This window comes from Podarcis muralis, chromosome 4, assembly GCF_964188315.1.
Source record: "Podarcis muralis chromosome 4, rPodMur119.hap1.1, whole genome shotgun sequence".
Taxonomy (NCBI): Eukaryota; Metazoa; Chordata; class Lepidosauria; order Squamata; family Lacertidae; genus Podarcis; species Podarcis muralis.
Genome location: NC_135658.1, coordinates 57,630,624 through 57,655,665, shown reverse-complemented (window position 1 = coordinate 57,655,665; position 25,042 = coordinate 57,630,624). Strand labels below are relative to the sequence as shown.

The window sequence follows — 25,042 nt, the reverse complement described above, 5'->3', positions numbered from 1 at the left end:
ACACAAAGAGTCTTGCAGCACCTCACAAATTTATTTTGACAATCATAACGCCTCAATAACTGCTAAGTTTCTGTCTTTCCAGCAAATAACATCTATATTTCCAGAAAATAAACGTGAGCAACTGAGAAGAGTGGGATACCAGATGAAAGAAACCGTCTTAAACCTGACAGATTCATTTCAAACAATGTTATAAGTCACATGTATGCATTGCCACCCCAACACATCCAAAATCTTACAGGGCATCTGCAACAGAACTACCTTACTGAGTTAGTCTATTAGCTCTGCATTCTTTCCGAAACAGTAACCAACCAAATGCTTCACAGTATTTGTATAATCTGCAGAATCATGTAAAATCCCATTCCCCTGTTTGCAACCGGTCATATCCCAACATGGAGTTTATCACATGAAGGATCTAACTGTGTACATATAGGTCTACACACATTGGACTGCAGACATGTACACCCCTATGCAAATACAATTGTCCAGTGTACGATGTGGAGAATAGACTGCAATGCTGAACAGGTGGGCTAATCCCCTGACCCAATGTACCCATGAAAAACTACATTTGTATGCACATGCCAGGGTCTTTGGGGGCGGGGAGGAGAGATTGTCAGCTAGACTGATGCAAGAAGTACAAAAGTTCATTATCTGGGAATGTAGCTAGCCAAATATATCCAGGTACAGTGTTTGGTTAAGAAGAAAAATGAGTGCACTGCCCTTGCAAACATTTGACTGATCCGTTAGAAGCAGAACTTCAGTATCATATTGGCCTATCTCCCATTAAATAAAAGTTGTACTGATTGTAACTATGAAACTTTTCCACTGACAGTTTGGCAACATGCATCACTCCCTTTGTTTACCTTTTCAGTGGCGTAACTCCATAAGCCGACTGTGTGGGAGACATTGGCATCAATCTGAGACCGATCACAGCAACCTTCTATTCTCTGCAAAACCTCCAAGCAGCTCAAGAAGACCCAACAGTCCAAAGCGCCAGGAGGAACAGAGACCTAGAGATAAGAACAACAAAGACATAGTTCAGACCCGACATTTATAAGGCAAAAAATGTATAGATTAGTACTAATGGCTTTTAACGGGGGGTTGCATGCAACACAAAGCCAGGTCTTGAGGACAATCTATCATCTCCTGCCAGACACCACAAACTTCCACACAAACTAGCTAATCACTTTCCAAAGGAGGCTCAAGTTCTTGCCACCCTAAAAGACCCTTAAGCTCAGAGTTGGGAAGACTTCAGGTTTGTGGGATTTACTTTGGGTTTGTCTTTTTATTAGAACCCCAAAACCCAACAAAAAGAAGTCAAGTGCAAATAGTGTCAGGAGGCAATGTAAAACTATGAGCAGACACTCGGCTGGAATCAGGAATTTGTTTTTAGTAACAGAATTGAGCTCACAGTCCTTTCACACAAAAAATCTACTCCTGGTTCCCACCTCCACCAGCATTTCTCAACATAATAGACTTTAAATTTAAATAGGTAAAGGTAAAGGTACCCCTGCCCGTACGGGCCAGTCTTGACAGACTCTAGGGTTGTGCGCTCATCTCACTCTAGAGGCCGGGAGCCGGCGCCGTCCGCAGACACTTCCGGGTCACATGGCCAGTGTGACATCGCTGCTCTGGCGAGCCAGCGCAGCACACGCAAACGCCGTTTACCTCCCCGCTATAAAGGGGTCCCTATTTATCTACTTGCACCCGGGGGTGCTTTCGAACTGCTAGGTGGGCAGGAGCTGGGACCGAAAGACGGGAGCTCACCCCGCTGCGGGGATTCGAACCACCGACCATACGATCGGCAAGTCCTAGGCACTGTGGTTTTACCCACAGCGCCACCCGCATCCCATAAATTTAAATACTAATAATAATAAATATATTTTGGTTGTAACTATTGTTAAATGACCAGGAGTGTGAATCCTTGCTGACATACTTCAAATCACCCAGAAATCTACCCGCAGACCCCAATCTCTCTTTTGCCCACCCCTGTTTTTGGTCACTCTATAATCCAGAGCAAAACAAGGAGCTAGGGAGGGAATTTAAGCATTAAATCACTTGACAGATTAATTTACATAAACTTACTTCAAGGAGCTTTAGCTCTTGCACACAGTTGTGGAGAAGTTCTAGCGCTCGCTGAGATACCTCCCAGGGTCTCTGGAGAAAGATCAGCAATGTGCACTGGCGAGAAAAGAGGTAACTGCGCAGGTCTAACAGGGTGGCTTCCTGGTTCTGAATCAGTTCTCTTTTCTCCATGTCTATTGGCTTACGAAGAACCAGCCCGTTCCAGCTTCGCACCGGTTGGCAGAAAAAAGTCAGCCAGTTTGCGCCATCTATGCAAAACACACACACAGTGAGAGGTAACGACACCTGGCACATTGAAGCAATGTGAATTAAGCTACACACATCCGTATTAAAGTTTTCTGTTGAATACACTTTTTATTACGGCGAAATAAAAAGTTTACACAATCAAGTGGATTATTTGTAACCCTTGGATTGCTTGAATTTAATTTTGCAAAGCAAAAGTCATCAGATCTCTTCATGGAAATGCTCAATTACACTTCTGATTTAACTACTTACCACCAGCTCCAAAGTTGACAACATACTGGGAGAACAGGGCATCCAGCTCATCATATTGCACAAGGGCATCCTCAAATTGCTGCAGCATTTCAAAGACAAAGGCCAATTCTTCCTTTTAATATATAAAGAAAAATATATGTTAATAGTTAGGGTGCAAAAAAATGGAAGCAACAAAACTGTAGCAACAAAAATTGTACAGTACTTGGTATCCCCACCCCCCACCCCGGCAAAAATAACTGAAGACTACTCTTAGAAAATCAAGGGCCAATTTTTAAGTCTTCACTCTTGAAAATGTGTTAATCTTGGTGGTACAAAGTGGGTACTGGTTTGCATCTTTAGATCCCTTTTCTATAAGCTCTGTGCAAGGTAACTAAATTGACTCATGCAATTAAAAATGAAGCACTGAAACAAAAACTTTTTCTCATGATTTTAGAAGAAGAAGAAGAAGAAGAGTTTGGATTTGATATCCCGCCTTTCACTCCCCTTCAGGAGTCTCAAAGCGGCTAACATTCTCCTCTCCCTTCCTCCCCCACAACAAACACTCTGTGAGGTGAGTGGGGCTGAGAGACTTCAAAGAAGTGTGACTAGCCCAAGGTCACCCAGCAGCTGCATGTGGAGGAGCGGAGGCGCGAACCTGGTTCCCCAGATTACGAGACTACCGCTCTTAACCACTACACCACACTTTAGCTCTACACAGTTTAAAGGAAACAGTTTAATGCAAACACATTATTTGATACAAGCAGTACAAGACTAGTTTTTTAAAGGTTTATTTTTCCATAGACTGCTTTACTATACCTGGACCATAAAATATTCACAAAAACTCCATCCTGGCTCCGTCCTCTTCTCCCTCAAAGTTCTCATGTCATCCTCAAATTTGCCAAGGTTTTTGGTAAAAGACATGAGAAGCAGGGTCCTGAGTTTTGTCAAGAAGGCATTCCAGGACTCCTGAGAGCGGGAAGAGTCTTTCAAGGGGTCAGATAGCACTACACATCTGTAAGGAGGAAAGAATCATAAAATCGTATAATCATACGAGTTTGGGACCCCGAGGATCATCTAGTCCAACCCCCTGCAATACAGGAATATGCAGCTGTTCCTTATGGGGGATCGAACCTGCGACCTTGGTGTTATCAGCACCATGCTCTAACCAACTGAGCTAGATTAATTAATATTTTGGTCAAGAATGGACAAATCAAATGGGATACTAGACTTGCTAGGAGGTTACTTTCTTTTTAGCAAGAATGACAGGAAAAGGGTTTTATCACTTCACACCACCAGAGTCTCAAGGTGTTTTAAAATAATACAAAAAAATCAATAAAACAAAACAAATGTAAAAGATTAAAAAGTGCTCCACCTAAGAAAAAGTGGAGGGGCCAACAAGCAACACCCCATCTTTGGAGGAGAACCACCCAGTTTCAAGGTTTCAGTGCTGAAGGTTTTCACAAGCAAAAACCCAAGACAGATCACTTGCACTGAGGTGTTATAAAGTAAGGAAGTAAAGAAAAAGGACACAGAGTGCTTAGAAGAGGTTTGGTCAAAAGTAACTCCTCAGAGGTACCTAAATAATATTCGCATGCGGCATGGTGTGTGTGTATGTGTGTGTACACAACCTCTGTCCTCCTTCCAAAAATATCCCGATATTAGTAAAATAGGCCAGCCTGTTATCCAGGGTATCCAACTTTCCATTCTGATTAAGCCAATAAGAGAGCAGGCAGCAAAGGAGCAGTGCCGCCTAAGGACACAACTTTAGCAATGGAGAGTGGAAATACGAGCTACTTTGGTGCATCATTATTTCCTATCTAACTGCAAAAGTGTGAGGAGAAAGACAAGGCTGAGAAAATGGCGAGACCCAAGCTAACCTGGCCTCTATTGGCAGCTCAAAAGGGGCCCTGTTAATATTAGCAATCCCACCCTGACCTGCATAGTAGCATTAGGACAAAAATAAATTTGAACAGTGCTGTATTGACATGCCCCATGGTGCAAGGATGTTCACTTGAACAACAGGACTTACCCTCCCACCTTCCCATGCACCATCCCTAAATCTGCTCTGGAGGGTTGGGAGAGCGCCAGAACAGGAATCACTGCACTGGCCGAATGTTCTCCTTAGCACTATATTGGATTCAACCCCCTGCTTCCCACCAAAAGGCAGAAGCCTCTTGAGTGGACATTTCTTGCTGGCCCTGCTTTCTTCCAGAGGAGGAATCACAGAATTCAAGTCCAACCCCCTGCAATGCAGGAATCTTTTGCCCCATGTGGGGCTCAAACCCATGGCCCTGATATTCTTTAAGAGTCTCATGCTCTGCCAGCTGAGCTAGACTTAAATCTTTGCCACTTTGCTCTGTTCCTGGCTGAACAAGAATGCGTATTTTCATTTGGAAAGTTTTATGAAAGTGGTAAACTGGAAGAAAGCCAACAGACTTATTTTTTGTTTCAAAATATTCTGAAATATTTTCTTTCACCAGCCTATTTTGCAACACTCACCAGTTACAAAACCCTGTGGTTTCTTCTAATCAAATGATTTCTAAGCATGGACTTCATGGAACTTCAGCTTTGTGACCAATGACTTACAGCCATTGGTCACAAAGTTAAGAAACTATGTGATTTGTCAGAGAGTAACAACAAGAGCTATTTCCACTGCAGGTTAAGCGTATGTTTTATCCAACTGCTAATTGGTCTGAGTTTTAAATACAGGCTAGAGTACAAATGTGCATATATAAATATAAAAGTGAGCTGCCTCTGCCTTATTTCCACCAATTCCCCACTTCCTCTTGCCCTACATGTCAGGCCTTTCCTGAGTGCCCCCTCAGGGAGCACTGAGGCTGCAGTAGAATAATAGAAGCCATTTTGGCATATAAGCAACATAGGAAGGAAGGAAGGAAGGAAGGAAGGAAGGAAGGAAGGAAGGAAGGAAGGAAGGAAGGAAAGTGCAGGGACCTGTTTTGAGCGTTCTTGTGCAACCGCAGCACTGAATAGTGCCTAGTATGGAATCCTCTCAACTAATGTGGTATGTCCAGGTTTCTAATAAGCCCTTGTATACATATTCACACACTATATCGTTCTACAGCATGTGTTCCAAAAGTTACAAAATAAGTACAAACTAAAGGACTACTTCACATGTATTAGATTCTTTCTTAAAATAAGCAAGCAAATTTTAAATCAGATATGTGGAACCTGTGGAGAGCCCAACGTTGCTTGATTACAACTTCAATCATCCCCAGCTAGTGACTGAGGCTGACAGGAGTTGGAGCCCATGAATACCTGAAGAAGTATCAGATCGCTTGTAGAACAAGGTTATCTTTTACCCTCTCATAACTTACTAGGAAAAATTGGTTTCTTGATAAATACTAGATGATATCATTTAGAAGAGACTCAAGAGTAATAACAAATAGTCTTTCTAAGAGCTGCCAAAAAGACACAAAATTTAGGCCATGTTTGACAGTATAACAATCTTAGTTATATAGGATCCAAATTGTTTTTATAAGCATGCTGACAACATGCAAACATAATATCTGAAGCAGTCCCCCAGCATCTCTAATGGCAGGAATAGATCAAGCTCTGAAGGTTCTCTTCCCCAGTACTTTTGGATATAACAAGGGTCCAACCTTACATTGCTAAGATACGTTGTGGATTCCAACTCTCACCAGCCCCAAATAGTACACCCAATGGTCAGAATGATGGGAGCTGCAATCCTGAAACATGAAGAGTGCCTAAGATGCCCCACCCTTTTCTCAGATGAAAGACCATCAAAAGTTGTCCAGCTACAAATACAATAAATTAAAATTCTTAAGCTCCAGAATTACTAACCTGTCACTCTGCTTGTTACAGAAGTCATTTCTTATTTTATCTACTATAGATGTTCGGGGAAGGATGTTCGTTTTGTTTTTCTTCTTGGCATCACACTCTACCACTACAATTAACCAATCCATAGAGCTGTGAACTTTCAGAACATTCTGCCACTTGGTGATGTCATCTTTTACTGTAGCTTTGTACACTTCTGTGTCCTAAGGATATAAGAGATTAAACACAACATCAGGTTTACTGAAACATACTTGAAATGCTTTTTCCTGGAATGCCAGAGGGTGGGGAGTTCTAAAACTATCAAACTGAATTGGGAGGGGGGGGGAACCTAGTATTTTCACTTGACAGATCTCTCTGTAAAAGATTCTTCAACAGTTTACTTTAAATACACACTGTTAATGCTAGTTTTGCTAACTAGATGAGGCATAATTCTAGTTGGCACAGAGTTCCCCTTGCCCCTGAGTTTAATAAGTTCACCCACAAATTATAAGAGAATGCAAAGCTAACTACAAATTACCTAGCTGTTAGTTCATGTTTTAAAACACACACCCGTACTTACACAGCATTCTGTCCAATATATATGGAGAAAGGGAAATGTCAGAAGAGCTTTGTTCCCTTCTTTAGGTAGTAGCTCTTCTTTAAATTGTACAAAATTAGATTCCAGATGAATCATCTTAGGAGCACGCCCATAAGACCTGAATAGTATATAGAACACAGATATTACTACACACAGAGCAAAGCTGAGAAAAAGAAAGCATGTAGGGCAAATATATTGGCTATGGTAAGATGGCAATACTCAGTTCAGAAATCCAGATGCAGTAGTACAATGTATTTAAAAATTGTATAAACTTATCTTCTCTTACAAAAAGCAAATCTGAACTTACAGAAGTTTTTAATGGAAGACATTCCATTTTTTGTTTACCATGAATCTTAAACAGTTAGAATAGGTGAATCCCTCATTTTCAAGTGATTTCTATTTACATTCTTCTATTATCTTAACGGGGACGCGGGTGGCACTGTGGGTAAAACCTCAGCGCCTAGGACTTGCCGATCGTCAGGTCGGCGGTTCAAATCCCCGCGGCGGGGTGCGCTCCCGTTGCTCGGTCCCAGCGCCTGCCAACCTAGCAGTTCGAAAGCACCCCCGGGTACAAGCAGATAAATAGGGACCGCTTACTAGCGGGAAGGTAAACAGCGTTTCCGTGTGCTGCGCTGGCTTGCCAGATGTAGCTTGTCACGCTGGCCACGTGACCCGGAAGTGTCTTCGGATAGCGCTGGCCCCTGGCCTCTTAAGTGAGATGGGCGCACAACCCTAGAGTCGGACACGACTAGCAGAGGTACCTTTACCTTTACTATTATCTTAACACATATTCTATTCTGAAACAGGAATTATGTTTGCAGCATCCACCCAAAACTTTTAGCCAGAATAGTTATACTTTTAAGACAATGAGACAGAACAAAATAAAAGGTGTAACAATTAATTGCGAGCTACTTCACAGCTCTGAAAACTTGCAATGTCTATTCCTTCTAAGTTTCTAAACTCATCTCAAGTCTTGTCAAGAGACTGCTAGAGTGCATCACTGCACTGATTCCTTGCCCAATGCATATAATGAAGAAAAGTGGAACTACCTTCTCCATTCCATGGGCTCTCTTGGGAGTTGCTGAGAAAGTGTTGGATACAGAGAACTGAAGAGATTCTGATCACCAGCACCTGAGAAACAAAAATATAGAATTCTGAATATTATTCTGACTATTATCCATTTAAGTTCCAATTATTAGACATTTTTTGACAATATGCCTTAGCTATTGGCAGGTGTTGAACAAGAATCTAAAGGCAAGGGGTTGTATTTAACATAGTTCTAAGGTGAATGTTCCATCAATGTAAGGATTTCTCCTTGTGTAATAGAACATTATCCCCTTCTCTCACTGCGCCCCCGTAAATCTGTTCTGGGGGGTCTCCCAACACCTCAGAGCAGATTTGGGGATGGCATTGAGGGCACGGGGAATCCCATTGTGCCAATGCTGATTCCTGCAACACCGGAACTAAGATCACATAGAAGAAACATCTTGAAATTGGATAGGTCACTTCCTAGCTCAGAGAATGGTTCTTACTAGTCAGTTACCTATATCTATGATCTATAATGTCTTTGTCCACCTGTTCCAAGCACTCCATTCTATCTCTCTCTTCCACCAGGTTGTCAGGGTTTGCCTCCTCTCAGCACTCCTTAAAACTGAGTTTTGTGGAGATGTTCAGGGGCTCTTTTACCCCTTAGGATTTTTTCCCTGCATAATTTTTGTACTTGTGTGTAACTCTGAATTATTCCAAGCCTGTACTTCTCTCTTGGACGTAGATGGTGTGATTTTGTCTACAAAAGCCTGAACACAGGAAGAGTCAGTATTAATATATGAAGTAAAATCATAATCAGTTGATAACTGATATTTAATTGGCTGCACTAAAGGTTTTCTAAATCCTACCATGCCTATCATTTCAGAACATGCTAGATTTTGGCACAGGAAAAAATTACTGCGGCTTTGAGCTCTAATGGCACAATTTTAATGTTTTTATTATTTAAAATAACTGGGAAAAGTAATGGTAGAAAATGATCAGCTCTGTAATTTTTCAGTAGAAACTGTCCTTCCAACTACATTTTGCAGAGTACTTAAAACTGTAATAGCTTTTAAAACTTTGATTTGGAGGAAATGGATGCTGAATAGGAAAACTGTTTCTCATACCACATCATTTATGGTGCTCCTTTTCCATCAGACTATGAGTCCAATGAAAATAAAATGCATGTGCAATAATCATCTCACTACTTCTTCAAATAAGTTTCTGTCAGGAGCAGCAATGTTCAGCTTACTGTCATCTTTGCAATTATCAAGTAAGAGCCATTGCCAACATGTTAGAGATTCTCCAAATCAGTATACTTCAGACTCTCTGCCAATAAAAGATTCACGTTATGCCAGAATAATATTCTGCTCTGGCAATCCCTTGGATTTTAAAGAGACTGGTCATTGTCCTTCTGCAAACAGTCGAGAATGCTGGGGCGGTCCTGCCACCAGGCCTTTTAAATCAGCTCCTGCACAGGGCGTTTTAAATCTCTTTTAGCTCTTAATTGTTTTACTCTCTGCTACCTGGGTTTTCAGCTACATCATATTTTATTGTTTTCGTTATTAATTTTTAATTTGGCTTATTCCCCGAAGTAAACTGCCCCAAGAATTCTGTTATAAGTACGCCTATAAATAGCGAACAATAATGAAGTCAGCTATTACAATAGTGCTCCAATACTGTAGTCTTTTCACAGGTAGGGGAGGGAAGGAGTAAAATACAGGGTTATGACGAGAAAACAAGGAAGAAAGCACAGAGTGGCTGTGTATCAGTTAAAGGGCAGATAGGATTACAAAGTTATTTTGCAAGGCTGGCAAGATTAGGCTTTGGGAACAGAGGTTCATTAATGCTAAGTAAGGATTAACATAAAAGTTGTGGTCTTCCTGTAATAGTGGGAATGTGCACAAAGAGATATCTGAGTGATCAGTGGGATGTTCTAAACAAGGCAACCACAAAGCTGGAAAAGCAGGCAGTGGCACTTAGCATTTTGTTAGAAAAGAAGTGTAGCAATGTCGCCTAAGGCTGGGTTTGCAAACATCCTCTGTGTGAAACAAACCTCCAAAATTATGCATATAAAACACGCTACATAATTTATTCTATTGGCAGAGGCCAAGAAGGAGCTATGGGCTGGAAGGTTACAACTACACAACTTGGAGGAATAACTGCACAAACAGTTTTACACTAAATCCAGATGCCGTAGCAAAGAACACCAAGATGGATGGAAAGCTTAAGAAAGACTGGACATCAGGTGCTGCATGTTTGACAACTGCTCCTACATTTTCTACTAAAAGTCCCATGACAAAAACACAAGTCAAAGATTGACACTTTGACACCACCTTTTGTTTACTTTCATTTTTTTCAGCTAAAATAATCCCCAAGTCATCTTGTAATAAATTAATGCATCTCAAATTTTCAAATAATGCACAATTTCCATTTTGGACTTTCTTGCCAGCTATTTGCAGATATGGATGAAACTGTCAACTAAGGCTTTGAAATTATGTCCCAACAATTTCTATGGGAGTCTTTAAAAACATCTCATTTAAAAAAACATTACTAAAAAGCATTAGACATATTCCCCAAGTGCATGGGGGACTTTTCCATAGAGTAATAAACTGCAGCATGTTCCCAATATGGGTTTGGAGGTAACCATGTGACACTTGAGGTCTTATGCAATCAAAGCTAGTTCCCTTTTGCTGTGAAGTGCTGGTATACAACCTATCAGTGTAACACACATATGTGAGTGGTTCCTTACTGGAACACATTACCTCAGGCTTCTCAACATTTCCCTTAGACCCAGTTGCTATGGCCATCACCACTTACTGACAGGAGAGGATGTGAGATGCTTGATTAGTTTCTTATTCTTGCTTTGAGATGGTATCACTCCACCAACCCTGCCCCTCCTAAACCCACGGCAAACTTTGGCAAATGCCAGTTCTCTAGCTGGGCCCACCATCATTATTCCTACCACCATCAACATAGCTCAGTTCAGTAGTAGAGGGTACCGGAAGGGGTGCATGGTATAAATAAATTCACTAGCATTCCCATCTGAATTACACTCATTGAAAGCAGTGTTCGAAATCAGTCCGATACCAGGTGCATTTTGCACCTGGCTTTCAACCACTTTAAACCAAGTGAAGATGCCTGGGGACTGTTTTCACACATTAATAACCCATCCTGTAGAATTCTATCATATTTTATCTGTACAATCAGAATGAATTTCTAAAACTCTTTTTCTGAGCAGCCTGAGCAGCAGTAGTCAGCATTAAGAAAAAAGGCAGGAATAGGCCAATATATATGTGGACTGTTCCTGGATAAGTGACTTTTCTCCTTTAAGTTCTCAAAATTCTTAACCTAGCTCAAGGTTGCCATCTGAACTAACCCGATGTTAAACTGATAATCAATCACAGTCAGTAAATCATTTGAAGAATACAACTTTATAGAGATATCTTGCCGAGAAATGGCAACTAGACAACTGTAACTGTTGTTTAACCATTTTGGTGCCTAGCTTATATATCCGAGTTTCTAACACTGGTATGCACAACAGGAGCAAATAACCCTATGGTGTAACTGCCTGGCTATTGCAGGGCTGATATGGACAGAGCAATACAAATCTAGGAATCAACACTCAGCTGCTGCTGCTGCTGCTGCTGCTGCTGCTGCTGCTTCCCCACCTTAATTCCTTCTCCCTCCTTATTTTCAGACATCATGATATATTGCTGTATTGCTATAGCTATATTGCTATATAGCTGGTGATATATCATGATGTTGAAATCCTGATATTGCCAAGCCCTGGTGAGAATCAAAATGCTGGCAAGATGGTCTGATCCAGCAGGACTCTTAAAGCTGTTATGATACATCAAGTGTACTTTGCTCACGGTGCATACACTGGGAATCGGCTATAAATGTCAAGAAAACAGACATTTGCCCTACATTTTGATTTGAGGACAAGACAATAACGAAACACACAAATTACTGTTCTGCAAACAGAAAAGTTTATTGCAGAAGGGAATGCAATCCAACGGATGCTCCCCATGGAGGAAAGGGAGGCAATTTTCTCCAATTCCCCCTATCAAACCCCCACATTATCTGACATACAGGGGATCCCCAAATCTACAGAGCAGATTTTCAGGGGGCAAGGAGAAGGAGGAATCAGCAAAAAAATCAGTTCCCCGCCTGCTTCCTCTAGCAGTAGGTTCCTGTAAGCAAATTACATTCACAGGAACTCTGGATGCGGGCCACTATGTGTTAGTCACCGGAGGAGGAGGGGAAGAGAAATCAGCAGTCAAATATATTTACATTTGCAATAGAACAGAAACAAGTAATAATATATAGCAGAGTAGACAACTCCAGATGTTGCTGAACTCCCACCTATCAGCCACAGGCTGCACAGCCAATGGTCAGCGATAATGGAAGCTGGAGTCCAACAGCATCTGGAGGGTACCACACTGTGCTAGCCGTCTTGTTATAGTTCAACCAGCAAGCCCAGGAAGCTCTCACCCTAGCAGGGAGCGCTGCAATTGCTGCCGCCACCAACATGCCACACATGCACTTCTTTGTTGTGTCTCAGGACTCAGGTGTGCCTGGGTTTGCAAGGCCTTCAACACAGCAGGTTTGAAACAGGTACATAGATTAGAAGTTTTGTGGTGATATGGTAGCTATGTCATATGTTATTTGAAATGTGGTCATAATCAGGCTTGAGGATCAAGTCCCTAGCCTATACAACCATGGCACAGGGGCATTCATTAGTTTTGCTGCCCCAGAACTCTCCAAAACGTAAGCATCATACGTAATCCTTCTGAACACACCAGGCTTTAGTGACCAGATTAAATTAGTACAGTATTTGATAGCCCTATACTGATATTTTAAATGTGTACTATTTTTGTATTTGGTTCTAATGGGATTTTATTTTATTCTGCTGCTTTTTGTGTTATATGACTGATTTTACCACTGCTTTTTATGAAAACTGTGTTGCTGTTTCATCTTAATGCTCTGTTAAGAAAAATGTTAGTCTGCAGACTAGTTTTAGGTTTCTTGTACTATTTTTATGGTAAGTTTGTGCTACTAGTGTTTTCAATGATAAGATTAGATTTTCTTAAACTGACTGTATTGTTTCAGGGCTGCAAGTTGCTTTAGATGCTCTTTATGAATGAATACATAAAACAGTACTGTCTGACCAAAATACCTGAAACAGAACTGGCTAGAAGTCTAAAAAAGATTTAACATTACTTTTAGGTATTTTCTGTTTATTTGAAAGCATTAAAGGAGGACATACATCATCAATTTCATTCTTGCACATTTATAAAACTGATCACTGAGTAAGTGATTGTGAAGGCAATGTTGCAACACTACATGCAAAATATCTACATAGAATAATAAAAAGGGCACAAAAACTAGTTTACAGAAGAACAGACAGAAGAACTCCAAATGCAAAAATAAAAAATAAAAGCACTCAGTATCTATTACATTCCAAGAAATAGCTATTTTCTGTTGATTTCAACTATGTATTGACATTATTGGTAAAGGTAAAGGTAAAGGTAAAGGGACCCCTGACCATTAGGTCCAGTCGTGACCGACTCTGGGGTTGCGGCGCTCATCTCGCTTTATTGGCCGAGGGAGCCGGCGTACAGCTTCCGGGTCATGTGGCCAGCATGACTTTTTTTTTTTTTTTAATAAATTTTTATTAGTTTTCCATAAATAAAGAATAAACAAAACAAAAACATAAGCATAAACAAACAAAAACATGACTTCCCCATACCACCCCTTTTCTGCATTCTTGTTTCAAGATTTTTTAGCAACCCTCTGATCTTAACTTAAATATATTTCATGTATTTAACTTCAGTTAATTATCAATACAACTGTAGTTCTTTATCTCTTATAACTCTGAGCCCCTAATTTTCCAAATTACAACAGTTTTTAAGATAAACTTTAAATTTGTTCCAGTCTTCATCCACCGCCTCTTTCCCCCGGTCTCGAATTCTGCCAGTCATCTCTGCCAATCCCATATAGTCGATCACCTTCGTCTGCCATTCTTCCAACGTGGGTAAATCTTGCGTCTTCCAATACTTTGCTAGAAGAATTCTTGCTGCTGTAGTGGCGTACATAAAAAATGTCCTATCCTTCTTTGGCACCATTTGGCCCACCATACCCAAGAGAAAGGCCTCTGGTTTTTTAACAAACGTTCTCTTCAGAACTTTTTTTATTTCATTGTAGATCATTTCCCAGAAAGCCTTAATCTTCGGGCAGGTCCACCAAAGGTGATAGAAGGTTCCCTCCGTTTCACTACACTTCCAGCACTTGTTGTTGGGCAAATGATAGATCTTTGCTAACTTAGCAGGAGTCATGTACCACCTGTAGATCATTTTCATAATGTTTTCTTTTAAGGCATTACATGCCGTAAATTTAACACCAGTGGTCCATAACTGCTCCCAGTCAGCAAGTTCAATGTCATGCCCAATGTCCTGTGCCCATTTAATCATATTAGATTTCACCATTTCATCTTGAGTATTCCATTTCAACAGCAAGTTGTACATTCTTGACAAATTTTTAGTATTGGGTTCTAACAGTTCTGTTTCTAATTTTGACTTCTCCACTTGGAAGCCTTTCTTTCTGTCCTGTTTAAATACTTCATTTATCTGTCGATAATGTAACCAATCTCTCACCTTAAATTTCAGTTTCTCAAAACTCTGCAATTTTACATTTTCACCATCTTGTTCTATAATTTCACAATATTTAGGCCAATTAGAACCCATATTCAATTTTTTCACCTCTTTTGCTTCCATTGGTGACAACCACCTGGGGGTTTTACTTTCAAACAGGTCTTTATACTTAATCCAAACATTATACAGAGCTTTCCTCACCATATGGTTCTTAAAACCTTTATGCAATTTTACCTTGTCATACCATATATATGCATGCCAACCAAATCTGTTGTCAAATCCTTCAAGATCCAAAATGTCTGTATTCTCGAGGAGCAGCCAATCTTTCAACCAGCAAAACGCTGCTGATTCATAGTAGAGTCTTAAGTCCGGCAGGGCAAAACCCCCTCTATCTTTCGCATCTGTTAATGTCTTAAATTTTATTCTTGGCTTTTTGCCCTGCCAGACAAATTTCGATATGTCTTTCTGCCACCTCTTGAAACAGTCCATCTTGTCTATTATTTGTAATGTCTGAAACAGAAATAACATTCTAGGCAATACATTCATTTTGATAACAGCAATTCTGCCTAACAAGGAAAGTTTCAGCCTTGACCATATGTCTAAGTCTTTCTTAACTTCTGTCCAGCATTTATCATAATTGTCTTTAAAAAGATTCACATTTTTCGATGTCAAATTCACCCCCAGGTACTTCACTTTTTTTGCTATCTCCAAACCTGTTTCATTCTGGAATGTCTCTTTTTCTTCATTTGTTAGGTTTTTTTCCAAGACTTTAGTTTTTTGTTTATTCAACTTAAATCCTGCAACTTGACCAAATATCTCAATCAGTTCTAAAACTCTTTTTGTGCTAGTGATTGGCTGTTGCAAAGTCAAAACTAGGTCATCTGCAAATGCCCTTAATTTATACTCTCTCACTCCGACCTGAATTCCTTTAACCAACTGGTCCTTTCTAATCATATTTAGCAAAACCTCCAGAACCAGTATAAAAAGTAGGGGGGAAATAGGACATCCCTGTCGTGTTCCTTTCTCTATGGCTATCTCTTCCGTTACCACATTATTCACAATTAGCTTTGCCTTCTGCTCAGAATAAATTGCACCTATACCATTTTCAAAACCTTGGCCTACCCCCATCCCTTGGAGATTCTTTTTCATAAAACTCCAAGAAATATTGTCAAAGGCTTTCTCCGCGTCCACAAAAATCAAAACCGCTTTTCTGTTAATGTTCATTTCCAACAGTTCCACAATGTCTATTATGTTCCTCACATTGTCAGACATATGTCTTCCCGGGAGAAAGCCGGATTGATCCTTATGAATCTCACCTGTCAATACTTTCTTCAGTCTTTTTGCTAAAATGTCTGCAAAAATTTTGTAATCCACATTTAATAATGATATCGGGCGGTAGTTCTTAACCTGGTTCTTTTCAGTCTCGGTCTTTGGTATAAGTGAGATAAAAGCCTCTTTCCACGTTTCAGGTGCCCTTTTCCCCTCCAATATTTCATTGCAAACTTCTTTCAATGGTTGCACTAAACCTTCTCTCAAAGCTTTATAATATCTAGCCGTCAGTCCATCTGGTCCTGGAGACTTTCCCAGTTGTGCCTTTTGAATGGCCTCCTCTATTTCCTGTTCTGTTATTTTCTCATTCAAAATCAACTTGCCCTGTTCTGGAATTTTCGGTAATCCATAATTTTTAAGAAATTCTTCTATTTCTTTTTCGTTTACTGGCCCCTGTGTGTATAATTTCCTAAAAAAACTTTGAAAACAGTTACTTATCTCATTTGGCTTATGAACATTCTTTCCCTCTATCTCCAAACAAGTAACTGTATTCAATTTTTGCCTCTTTTTCAATTGCCATGCAAGGAGCTTCCCACACTTGTCTGCAGACTCAAAAGTCCTTTGTCTCATTTGTTTAATTTTCCATTCTATCTCTTGATTTGTCAGTTCCATATATTGCGTCTGGTAATATTTTATCTCTCTCAAAATTTCTTGAGACTTTGGTTTTGACCTCAGTTTCTTTTCTCCTTCCTTCATTTTTTCTAAAATTCTTTCTTTCCTTTCATTTTGCTTTTTCCTCTTGATTGAATTCTGTTGTATCAGGAAGCCTCTCATCACGGCTTTACTCGCGTCCCAAATTGTTCTTTTTTCCACATCTGTTCTCAAATTTATCTCGAAGTAATCTTTCAATGTCTTTAGGGCCTTTATACAGAATTGTTCATCTCTAAATAGGGAGTCATTCATTCTCCATCTAAAGGATCCAGTTGTTGTCATTTTCATCTCCATCTTTACGGCATTGTGGTCGGAGCAGGTTTTTGGGCAGATTTCTACTTTTTTAATCTTTGTAGCCATCACACTAGATACCCAGATTTGGTCGATTCTCGTCCATGTCATTTTAGATTCCGAGAAAAAAGTTCCCTCTCTCTCGAGAGGATTCTTTGTTCTCCAGATGTCAATCAAGTCCATGTTTTCCGTCATCTCGAAGAAAGTCTTTGGTAATCTTCCTTCTTTAGATATTGTCTGTCTTTGTGCCTTGTCCATATTTGTAGAAACCACTCCATTCATGTCCCCCATCATTATTATTTTGCAGTCGAGATAATCTAGTAAGGTCTCATGCAACTTCTTAAATGTGGCCAGCATGACTAAGCCGCTTCTGGCGAACCAGAGCAGCGCACGGAAACGCCGTTTACCTTCCCGCCGGAGCGGTACCTATTTATCTACTTGCACTTTGACGTGCTTTCGAACTGCTAGGTTGGCAGGAGCAGGGGCCGAGCAACGGAAGCTCACCCTGTCGCGGGGATTCGAACTGCCGACCTTCTAATCGGCAAGTCCTAGGCGCTGTGGTTTAACCCACAGCGCCACCCGCGTCCCTGACATTATTGGTAGCAACAGATAAAAATAGAATTTTTAGCATTCCCCTGAAGAATTTCACAGCTCAACCTAAGAAGTTTACAACAACTTGGTATTTCACCTTTTCTGAACAGTCTGCAGAAGTGCAGCACACAGAGGAGAAGCATTCCTCCACAGTCTCTTCTTATCACCCCTGTATACTTGAGTGTTCTATATTTGGCACTTTATTTGTGCATTGTAAAATCTCAAATGGGAATTTTGGTTTATAGAGGCCGTTTCAATTTCAATGTTAAGTCTATGGTTCCTGGACCGACCTTCTCTCATATAGTAGCTTAACAGCTAATTGTTGTCCCACATCAGATTAATAAGAGAAATGTATGTTCTCAGTTTCTAGGGACAAGATGTCTAACTGGAGGCAACGGAGAAAAATCTTACACCAAACACGTGGGATACTCACGGGTATTCTTGCACCAAATACATTTCTCATAAGAAGAGCTCCTGAAAAGGTGGCACACAGTAAGCCTGCAACTTATGCACATTTAACTTGTGTGCATTCAGCTCTATGTGCTTGGAAGAATTAAAAGAATTAAAAAGGGGTTGGATGGGAGTGGGTATCTGGGGGGGGAAGACTTTGGCAATTATACCTGCCACTACATCCAATGTGTTTCGACAATATACAATTTTGGCTTTAATAATAATAATTTTTTTTTAGGCATGAATCCCAGAATATAACCCACACTGTGTAAGTTGAGGCTTACTGCATTGACACTGTAAAATAAATAGACTACCAGTAGTGTCATCTGTTATGCAGGGGCAAGCCAGGATATGTGCCTAGCAGCCACTCTCCTGCCTCCTCCTGCTTATTGCAACTGGTCCTTTCAGAACAAATGATCTTATAATAAGTGTGATGTGTGATGAAGAAGCAGCACCCCTACATAATAGGAGTGCTGGATGTTCTTCCTCCAGTATTCTGCACTGCTGGCATGTTCTGCAAGCAGTGCTCTGCTTCTGTTCATGGTATACTATCATTGCATGTGGCTTCTGTCTTTAAATATAAAATTTACCTATTTAGTATCAACTTTACTCCACTGGTGTAGTGAAGGCTGAGGATTGAATTTTTCAATTTAAAAATCCAGAGGACTCTAGGAGAAGCTAGGAACTGCCTATGGGATAACTTGTTCACAATATAGCAAGAGGCTTCTAGCATGAGGCCAACCATTGTTTAAAGGTTTTTATGAATGAACCAAGCATACAGTTTCATTCTATTCACATCTCCAAGCAAAGCAAATTCCAAAGAAGCAGTCTGTTCCTTTTGGATGATTACTGGAAACTTAAAGGTAAAGGTCCCCTGGCCATTAAGTCCAGTCGTGACCGACTCTGGGGTTGCGGCGCTCATCTCGCTCTATAGGCCGAGGGAGCCGGCGTTTGTCCGCAGACAGCATGACTAAGCCGCTTCTGGCTAACCAGAGCAGCGCATGGAAACACCGTTTACCTTCCCGCTGGAGCGGTACCTATTTATCTACTTGCACTTTGATGTGCTTTTGAACTGCTAGGTTGGCAGGAGCTGGGACCAAGGAACAGGAGCTCACCCCGTCGCGGGGATTTGAACCGCCGACCTTCTGATCAGCAAGTCCTAGGCTCTGTGGTTTAACCCACAGCGCTTACATCTGTACAATTCGATTTATGTACATGGGAACAACTGAGCAGGTATTACAAGGCTGGAGAAGCAAGAAAAACAGCAGGAAATACTTGCCTCTGAGCTGCCACACCCTAAATCCCCCGAACTGCTTTTGCCAACCAGTGATCTCTTTTCAGCCTTTCAACTGGATCCAAAACTCAAAATGTCTGAGTTTTCAGATTTACTGCTCCACACAAGCTCACATTCAGTTGGCAAGTCAGTTTCATAGTCTCTTTACACTGTGAAAGTGGGCATGTGAACTTACCAAGCCAATGTTACATGCTGACAATTAACTTTCATGGAAAGTCGTCAAATCATGCCAAATGTAAAGGAACAATCTGAACAACAGAACAGCATGGATCATCATCCCATTAACATTTAACCAAGCATTCCATTCCAGAGGGAATGTGCAAAATTATTGGATTCTTGTTCAGGTCTGCCAAAGATTCCATGAGTTGCCATGCCCATCTCTTGGAGCAGCTGATGTGGTTGACTATTGCTGCTAAGCTTTGTAAGTGATTTCAGTTCTGTATTGTTTTATTCAATGTATTGCTATATAGCTTTATGTCATTAGTTACCCTGTGCTCCTGTTTGGAGGAGGATCATGATACAAAAACAGCATAATAAATTATAAATTAAGAAAGATGCATTTTTTAAAAAAATTCTGTTTTACTAGCAGGCGATAAACTGACACACAGAAAATAACTCAGATAAATTTTCTCATAGGACACAACAAAGTTAATAAGACAAATCCAGCAGACACAGCATGGCTGTAACAGAATCAGCATCCCTGGGTGCTCAGAAAGAATCCACTCTATGAGTTTATGTAATCAGAAATCAATGTTTTTGTGTCTGTAATTTTCCAACATCTAATATCTAAACAGGCCCACTAGGACAAATCTCTGCCTTCGCCGGCTTGCACAACTTGCTGAAAATCTGAGTTTTAAACTTTTGAACAGTACGCTAAGAGTAGATTCTAAGATTTTCTTCCAAGGGAGTGTTTTTGGAAAGACTCTCATGAGCAAACCCACAGGGAAGTAAAAGGCCACATAGATTTTTCCAGCAAAGACTCACATGCAAGAAACAGCATTCCAGAAGCACTCCCAGTGAGAAAACATTACACAAGGTTCACACCAAACTGAAGAATTCAAATAGGCTAATGTTGAGCTCGTACAATTTAGTAGTAGCATCTAGGAATTTGAAATATTTCTTCTGAATGTGTACTCAAAAATTACTACTATAGTGGGTGGTAAATGAGCGTACCTACATTTAAAGCCAGCATTGTGCCTCTTTGTTTGGTCCTAACTTTCATTCATTTCAAAGCTGCCACATTTTAAGTTTCAGCCGCAGCTCTTCCAGTTCAGATACAGGACAGTGTTTGGTAGAACTGTTCATGACCCCATTGCTATCGTATAACCCCTTGACTGGAATTTCAACAGGGTTTCATTTATTTCTACTTTACCTTCAGTGCTAATCTGAGCTCGTACAATAAACTTTCTGGACACCAATGGTTCAACTATTTAGTGAATGGCAAATAGCTTTGAACATAAAATTAAGAGATGAACCAATGGCGCAAAACCCCAAACAGAACTGAAGTTTCTTCTCCTGGCTCTACTTAGTACATGCAACTCCCACTTTGTGTTCAAGGCACGTGCGACTGCTGATGTGCACACCGTTTTCAGTCCTGGGAGTGGGCGGAGGCGGAACGTACATGCACTATAACCCAGAATGCAGCATCCATGAAAACGAGGATGCAATAATCTGATTGCTTGTGTCTTCACTCCCCGTTTTTTTTTTCTTTTTACGTTACAGTATATAAGGTTGCACATCTTCAAGCACAGACTATACAGTGGTACCTCGGGTTAAGTACTTAATTCGTTGCGGAGGTCCGTACTTAACCTGAAACTGTTCTTAACCTGAAGCACCACTTTAGCTAATGGGGCCTCCTGCTGCCACCACGCCACCGGGGCACAATTTCTGTTCTTATCCTGAAGCAAAGTTCTTAACCCGAGGTACTATTTCTGGGTTAGCGGAGTCTGTAACCTGAAGCGTATGTAACCCGAGATACCACTGTATTGTTGTTTAACCTTAAGTTTAAATAACGGAAACACATTCCTTCAGTTAGCAGCTGGAATACAGCACACATGTCACTCTCTAGTGGCTTTCAAGCCTTTTTGCTTCAGGTAACATTTTCCATGCCAAAAAGTCTGCCAGACTGCCACACAACCCCTACACCAGGACAGCAGTCTCCTAGTACAAGGGGAGAATTCCTGGCAAGGGCACTCGACAATTCTCTCCAAACTTCAGAGAACATGAGCTTCCAAGGAACACAATATCTTATGGGACCAAACATGACCCAGTCCTCACTGAAATTTAATACACACACCTGAATGACTTACAACTCATAAACCTACAACAGAAGTAAACTGGGGGAAAAACTAGACGGACCCAGGGAAAACATACATCAGCCAACCTGTGGAGTTGACTGAACACTTTTGTAATTTCAAATTACCTACAACAACCCTAGAAAATATTTGCATTCCTATTTAGTTATATTTCCACCTTCTCAAATTGTTTTTTATTCCATTTGTGCATAAACATGAGTTACAGTTGTATTCCACTTTCATTCTCAGTAACTAACTGCATTCAGACAAACAAATTAACTAATGCACACAGCTCAAGCATTTCTCCTTTCCTTGAAGAGAGAAACAAATCCCAGAATGGCTGGCTTAGTGTTTTGTCCAAACCAACACTTGTGGTTTATTTCTCTTGATCTGAAGCCAAGGTTTGTTCTTAGCTTCCCAGTTGTGGTTTATTTGAGAGAAACAAACCACAAGTGCTGGTTGAGACTGGGCTGGTCACTGTGTGGTTTGTTCCCCCTCTTAACTAAGTGCGGAGCAAGATAACACCAACACGCTGCCACCACACACACACAATCTAATCTGCCTAACTTCGACTAGTGTCAGCCCGTCAAATTTATTTGCTAAAAGCTATACAAAAACACAAACTATACTCATGCATGTTTTAGCACAGGTGGCTTTGCCTTACATGCAAATGAAACCACTGACTCTTGACTCTGAATGTTCACAAACAGTCACCAATGCTTATTTTCTTTTTTATTGCAAAATTAACATAGTTGCTCTTCTGGAATTTGTCGCTGTACACACTGTATTTGGAATTCACACTAACTAAACTGTTATCACTCAGAATTCACCAGAACATGCCACACTGTAGCAAACATATTTACAGAGTTCAGCATGCAACAGAAAAACATTAACTCCACTTACACAGCCAAACTAATGTTCTGATGGATCTAAACGGTTTTTGGTTACCAATTTTAGAACTTTTCAAATAATAAAATGCTACAAAGGCAGAACTTCTTTCTCTGAAAAATTATATCCAAGGTGTTTGGTTTTATCAAACTAGCCAAAAGAGAACTGCAGTATTTCCAACTTACATTTCTCAGTTTAAACAATGGGATAGCATAGACACAATCTAGAGCATGATATTAAAACAAGACAAATTTAGTTTAGCTCTTGCCGTAGGTACTCAGGAAAAAATATCACAGCATTGCACTTCCAACATGTATTTATAATTCAAACAGATTACTTATAGTGAGAAACTTCACAAACCAAATAAGTTTAATATTCTCAACAGATTAACAGTGCAACCTAGTCCTTGAGTTATACTGCCTACATGACAATGGAATTAATATGAAATCTCTTGTGCTGGCATTACTCCAAGTTACACCACCACTGTAAAGTTGTGATAGCATAAATGACATTCTGTGTTAGAAACTCAGTTATATAAGCTAAGTGCCAAATGGCACCTTGAACCTAGGTTACGGTCGCCACAACTGAATGTCTATTTGCCAGGGGGGTTGGATGACCCTCGGGGTCTCTTCCAACGCGACAATTCTATGATCTAAACTACATTGCTTGACTGTAGCTTGCTCTTACAAACAATTCACCTGCTCAAGTATGCAAGAAGGAGAAACACACACAGTGGAAATGGAAATGATATTACCTACAGACTAAGGCAGAGGTTTTTTAACTATGGTTTGTGAGCTCCATTTGGGTGATCTGTGGAAAGTCAGCAGCACATTCAAATATATCTGTAGTCAGCCCTGCACTTACTTTCCTTGATGTGATTACGGAGGACTGTGTACGAATCAGCTGGATTGATAGAGATGTCAGTTGCCAACCTGGCATCTAGATATCTCCATGTAGTCGCAATTGAACCCACTCCATGCCTGGCAAACTTCGAACACTGGTGACATTACAATACTGTTAAGTCAGCACAGTATAACAGGTAAAGATGAAGACATATTGGAGGAGGATCAGAGTAGTGGCCAGTTTAATCCTGAAGCTCAGGCACTGTTCCTGCATCCTCGTCTAGCATAGTTAGACCTACAAAGCTAGTATAAATAAAAACATTCTCACTGGAGTGAATGGAGAGCCACATTATACTATCCTCTCTCTCACAATGAGAGTACTGTATAGGATACTCTTGGAATGGTCTATAGCCACAAGCAATAAATATTTAAATGCTAGAGTAACCAAAGGTATACATCCCAACCTATTAAGATGAGTGGCATGGGCTATATGTCTATGGATTTCAGAACTGTTAGCATACAAGAGGCTAAGGGGAACTTGGTGATGGGAACAGTGGTGTAATGACACTAAAAAAAGAAAGTACTTTAGACAAAATAACAAACAGCCAAGGCTGACACCCAAGCATCCAGGAAAGAGCAAATGGATAACACTTATGATCTCAGACCTCTTACAGTTACTCCACTTCAGAACAAAAACAAACACTCACCAAAAACTCTAAGTTGCAACTAGAACTCCAAGGCAAAGCATGCTCACAGGTAAGAAACAGACTGCCAAAACCCTAGCCATAGTCCTTCAGTTCCCATCGTCACCCCAAGGAATGCAGAGAATTCCTATTGCCACAGATCACCTACTAATCCCCTTGCAATATGGAAAAATTGGGGTATACTAGCTGAAGAATCCATGTCCTGTCTTAATCAACACAGCTCTGGCTCTCATTTGCATCTGCTGGTCCCAGGGAAGCAGTATAAGGTGTCTGGAAGTGTGATGGATGAGAGCAAGCTGCGATTAGACAGAGGAACTGTGGGAATATAAATCTTCTGATCTAGGTGAAGTACAGGCAACTCCCCATCTGAACAGGAGATGCATTCCAAGTCAATGCACAAGTCAGCCGTTGCGTTTAAGTCTGTTCTGCCCCTGCCCCCTTCTGGGGTCGAAAGCAGCACACACATCAGCAGTCTCATGCAAAATGGTCGTTGCCTAAACATAACTAATCATGGATGGTATTGCACTCCTCCTGAAGGCCAAACATACAGCTTGGGAGCTCCTCTCAAATTCTATATTATCTATGGCAGTGCAGGTTGCATTGTTCCTAGGACAGCCTTTACGAGTTTCGTCTGATTTGGCAGTTGCACCTCTTCTACTAAAGTAGTTATTCCCTTTAAAGCCTAAATGGTTTGAGACCAGATTGTTTGAAGGACTACATATACAACCTTTAAAATTGGCCACAGAGCCCTTTATTGCAGACCCACAGTCAAGATTAAACTTCACTGCTGTGAAACGCCACCTCATGGAATGAACCAACCCCTATTTGCCAGCTTCTTCAGCCTCTTTTAAATGGGCCATAAATACCTTTTTTATTTCAGTCTGCCTTCCATTGTTGATGTTGGTCCGAAGTTTTAAAACTGTTACTGCTCTGTGTTTTACTTTTGCTGACAGGTTCAAAGTTCACATCCCCTTCCCCCTTCAGTCTTATCTCAATATAATAACTATGGCAATTTGGAAAGATGAAAACTCTGGATGGAGTTATATTTGAGTGCCCCTCTCTTGCCAGCAATTGACT

The 25,042-nt window shown here is 40.6% G+C and overlaps 1 protein-coding gene across 1 annotated transcript in view; it reads right to left on the bottom strand.

The window, feature by feature from the left end:
* TRAPPC10 (trafficking protein particle complex subunit 10) overlaps window positions 1–25,042 on the bottom strand; it is a 49,562-nt gene that overhangs the window by 21,473 nt on the left and 3,047 nt on the right. The window contains exons 2-8 of the mRNA XM_028727317.2: window positions 7,999–8,080; window positions 6,932–7,067; window positions 6,379–6,575; window positions 3,373–3,568; window positions 2,578–2,689; window positions 2,083–2,330; window positions 861–1,007 (exon numbers count right to left, since the gene is read on the bottom strand). Coding sequence (XP_028583150.2) covers window positions 861–1,007; window positions 2,083–2,330; window positions 2,578–2,689; window positions 3,373–3,568; window positions 6,379–6,575; window positions 6,932–7,067; window positions 7,999–8,080 — 1,118 coding nt within the window. The remainder of the gene's footprint in view (window positions 1–860; window positions 1,008–2,082; window positions 2,331–2,577; window positions 2,690–3,372; window positions 3,569–6,378; window positions 6,576–6,931; window positions 7,068–7,998; window positions 8,081–25,042) is intronic.